This window comes from Hylobates moloch, unplaced genomic scaffold (assembly GCF_009828535.3).
Source record: "Hylobates moloch isolate HMO894 unplaced genomic scaffold, HMol_V3 SCAFFOLD_7, whole genome shotgun sequence".
NCBI lineage: Eukaryota > Metazoa > Chordata > Mammalia > Primates > Hylobatidae > Hylobates > Hylobates moloch.
In genome coordinates, this window is record NW_026652282.1 from 18,935,472 (window position 1) to 18,938,262 (window position 2,791).

Here is a 2,791-nt window from a genome sequence, read left to right on the forward strand (position 1 = left end):
GCTAGAGAGAGGCAAGTTTTGAAATGTGTGTCCAGGCGGTGACTGAGTCCATACCTCCACAATGGGGCTAGGGAAATCTCAAGGCCAAAGAAACAAGAGGGGAAATGAGGGAATGAGCTGTTGACAAAATGATCATGGAGAACAGTGGCATCCAGATAGTCTTGTGTTCATCAGTGAAAATTTGCCCCTAGAGGTGAAGGGATGGTCTATGGTTCATGAAATGTTGAAATCATTCTCTGGAGACCACAGGTGACAATGGGATGTTCACCTCAATGTGCAACTTAAGTTTGATTGTCAAAATTGAGCCAGCAATAGATTTTGCCCATCCACATTATAGATTGGGAGGGAGATTTTGGGTAGTTCTTTTTGTACTGGGGACAATATTTCACACAGTGGAGGATATGAATGTTTATTTTCTTAATCCTGCCTAAAGTGATGTCTTTTTTTCTCTCCCCCCAAGTTGGGCACCACACCAAAGCCTTGAAAAACTTTATAATACTATGCAGATGTTTTGGCACATGTAGGAAGTAATCATACAGTAAGAAATGGTTCACTTGAAAAAAAATAACAAAAATCTCTTTCCAACAGATAATGATTCCACATGAAAACCGAACCAGTGAGGCCATGTACAACAAAATGAACATTTCTGAACTGAGTGCTATGATTCCCCAGGTTGGTGAAAACTATCCAGAAAACTTTCTCTCAACTCGGCATTTTAGAAGGGATTGGATTTCATCTGTGTGTAAATTTCTGTCTTGTAAAACCTGCTCTCAGTCTTGGTTATCATCATCATTGTCAACAATCACATAAAATATCCCTTGTCTGTGTATTGGGATGCCTTCTGTTACAGGAAACAAAACATCTTTCCAACAGTGGCTTGGAAACTTAAAGCCTATTTTCTCACATGACAAAAGTCTAGACATAGGTAATTGTTGGCATTGGCTCAGCTGTTTAACCATGTTGTCAAAGGCCCAAGTTCTTTCTATCTTTCCATCCTGCTGTGTTTAGTGTGTTGGCTTTTTGACTTCATGTCTGATGACTCATGGTTGCAAGGTATCCATCACAGCTCCATATATCACATCTGCTGTCAGAGCAGGAAGAAGGGGAAAGGGCCAGTGATGTGTCTAACTCTTTTACTAGGAAAAAACAAGCCTTTCCAGAACATCTCCAGATGTCTTCCCTTTATTTCCTATTGAGTAGGATTGGGTCACGTGGCCACTCCTAACCACAGGGGAGGTTGGGCAAGTGAGTAACTGGTTTTCCATTTCAACAGTGGACACAGGCAAGGGAGAACAGGTTGGGAAAAGACTTTTAGAGTAGCCAATCTGAAAAACACCATATGGTGTTTTAGGTAAGATAGGGATGCTCTGAAGAATGGAGGCATGTCACTTTCTGTGTTTTTGTTTGTTTTTTTGAGACACAGTCTTGCTGTGTCACCCAGGCTGGAGTGCAGTGGCGTGATCTCGGCTCACTGCCACCTCTGCCTTCTGGGTTCAAGTGATTCTCCTGCCTTAGCCTACCGAGTAGCTGGGATTACAGGTGCCTGCCACCACACCTAGCTAATTTTTGTATTTTTAATAGAGACGGGATTGGCCAGGCTGGTCTCAAACTCCTGACCTCAAATGATCCACCTGCCTCGGCCTCCCAAAGTGCTGGGATTACAGGTGTGAGCTACCATGCCTGGCTGCATTTACTTTCTGTCGCTGCCTATTTCCTCTTGTGTTTAAAAAAAAAAAAAAAAAAAAAAAAAAGGAGCTGTGTCACAGAGACAAATTATGTACTGGGGCATCTGTTTCTGTGTGTATGTGCGAGTGAGGGAGAGTACAGGACAGAGAAAGGGAGGGAGGGAGAGACAAAATGTACAGTACAGAGGAAGAATTTAGAAGGAGGAAGAGAGAAAATGTACAGTATAGAGGAAGAATTTAGAAGGAGGGAGAGAGAAAATGTACAGTATAGAGGAAGAATTTAGGAAGGAGGAAGAGAGAAAATGTACAGTATAGAGGAATAAATAGAAGAGGAAGAGAAGAAAATGTACAGTATAGAGGAAGAATTTAGAAGGAGGGAGAGAGAAAATGTACAGTACAGAGGAAGAATTTAGAAGGAGGGAGAGAGAAAATGTACAGTACAGAGGAAGAATTTAGAAGCAGGGAGAGAGAAAATGTACAGTACAGAGGAAGAATTTAGAAGGAGGGAGAGAGAAAATGTACAGTATAGAGGAAGAATTTAGGAGGAGGAAGAGAAATGCAGGAGAGAAGGAGGGAAGAGTATGGGAGGAAGAAAGAGAGTATAGAATAGAGGAAGAGTACAGGACGGGGAGAGAGCAGAACGGGGAGAGAAAGACAGAGGGGAGAGTTCAGGAAGGAGGAAGAGTACTGGAGGGGGCCAAGGGAGTGAAGGTGCATATTACTGTGTTAGTGGATGTGTGGGTGTTGTCCAGATGTAGATGGTACAGAACACACGCTCCATTTGTGATTAAGACAATAGGTCAGGCCAAGCCCGGTGGCTCACGTCTGTAATCCCAGCACATTGGGAGGCCAAGGTGGGTGGATTACTTGAAGTCAGGAGTTCGAGACCAGCCTGGCCAACGTGGTGAAATTCCACCTCTACTAAAAATACAAAAAAAAAAAAAATTAGCCGAGTGTGGTGGCAGGTGCCTGTAATCCCAGCTACTCAGGAGGCTGAGGCAGGAGAATTGCTTGAACCCAGGAGGCAGAGGTTGCAGTGAGCCAAGATCATGCCACTGCACTCCAGCCTGGGTGATACAGTGAGACTGTCTCAAAAAAAAAAAAAA

At 43.4% G+C, this 2,791-nt stretch overlaps 1 protein-coding gene across 1 annotated transcript in view; it reads left to right on the forward strand.

Moving 5' to 3' along the window:
• The window catches only part of PHEX (phosphate regulating endopeptidase X-linked), a 213,056-nt gene that overhangs the window by 62,145 nt on the left and 148,120 nt on the right, over positions 1-2,791 (forward strand). Inside the window, exon 6 of the mRNA XM_032757990.2 lies at positions 589-672. Coding sequence (XP_032613881.1) covers positions 589-672 — 84 coding nt within the window. The remainder of the gene's footprint in view (positions 1-588; positions 673-2,791) is intronic.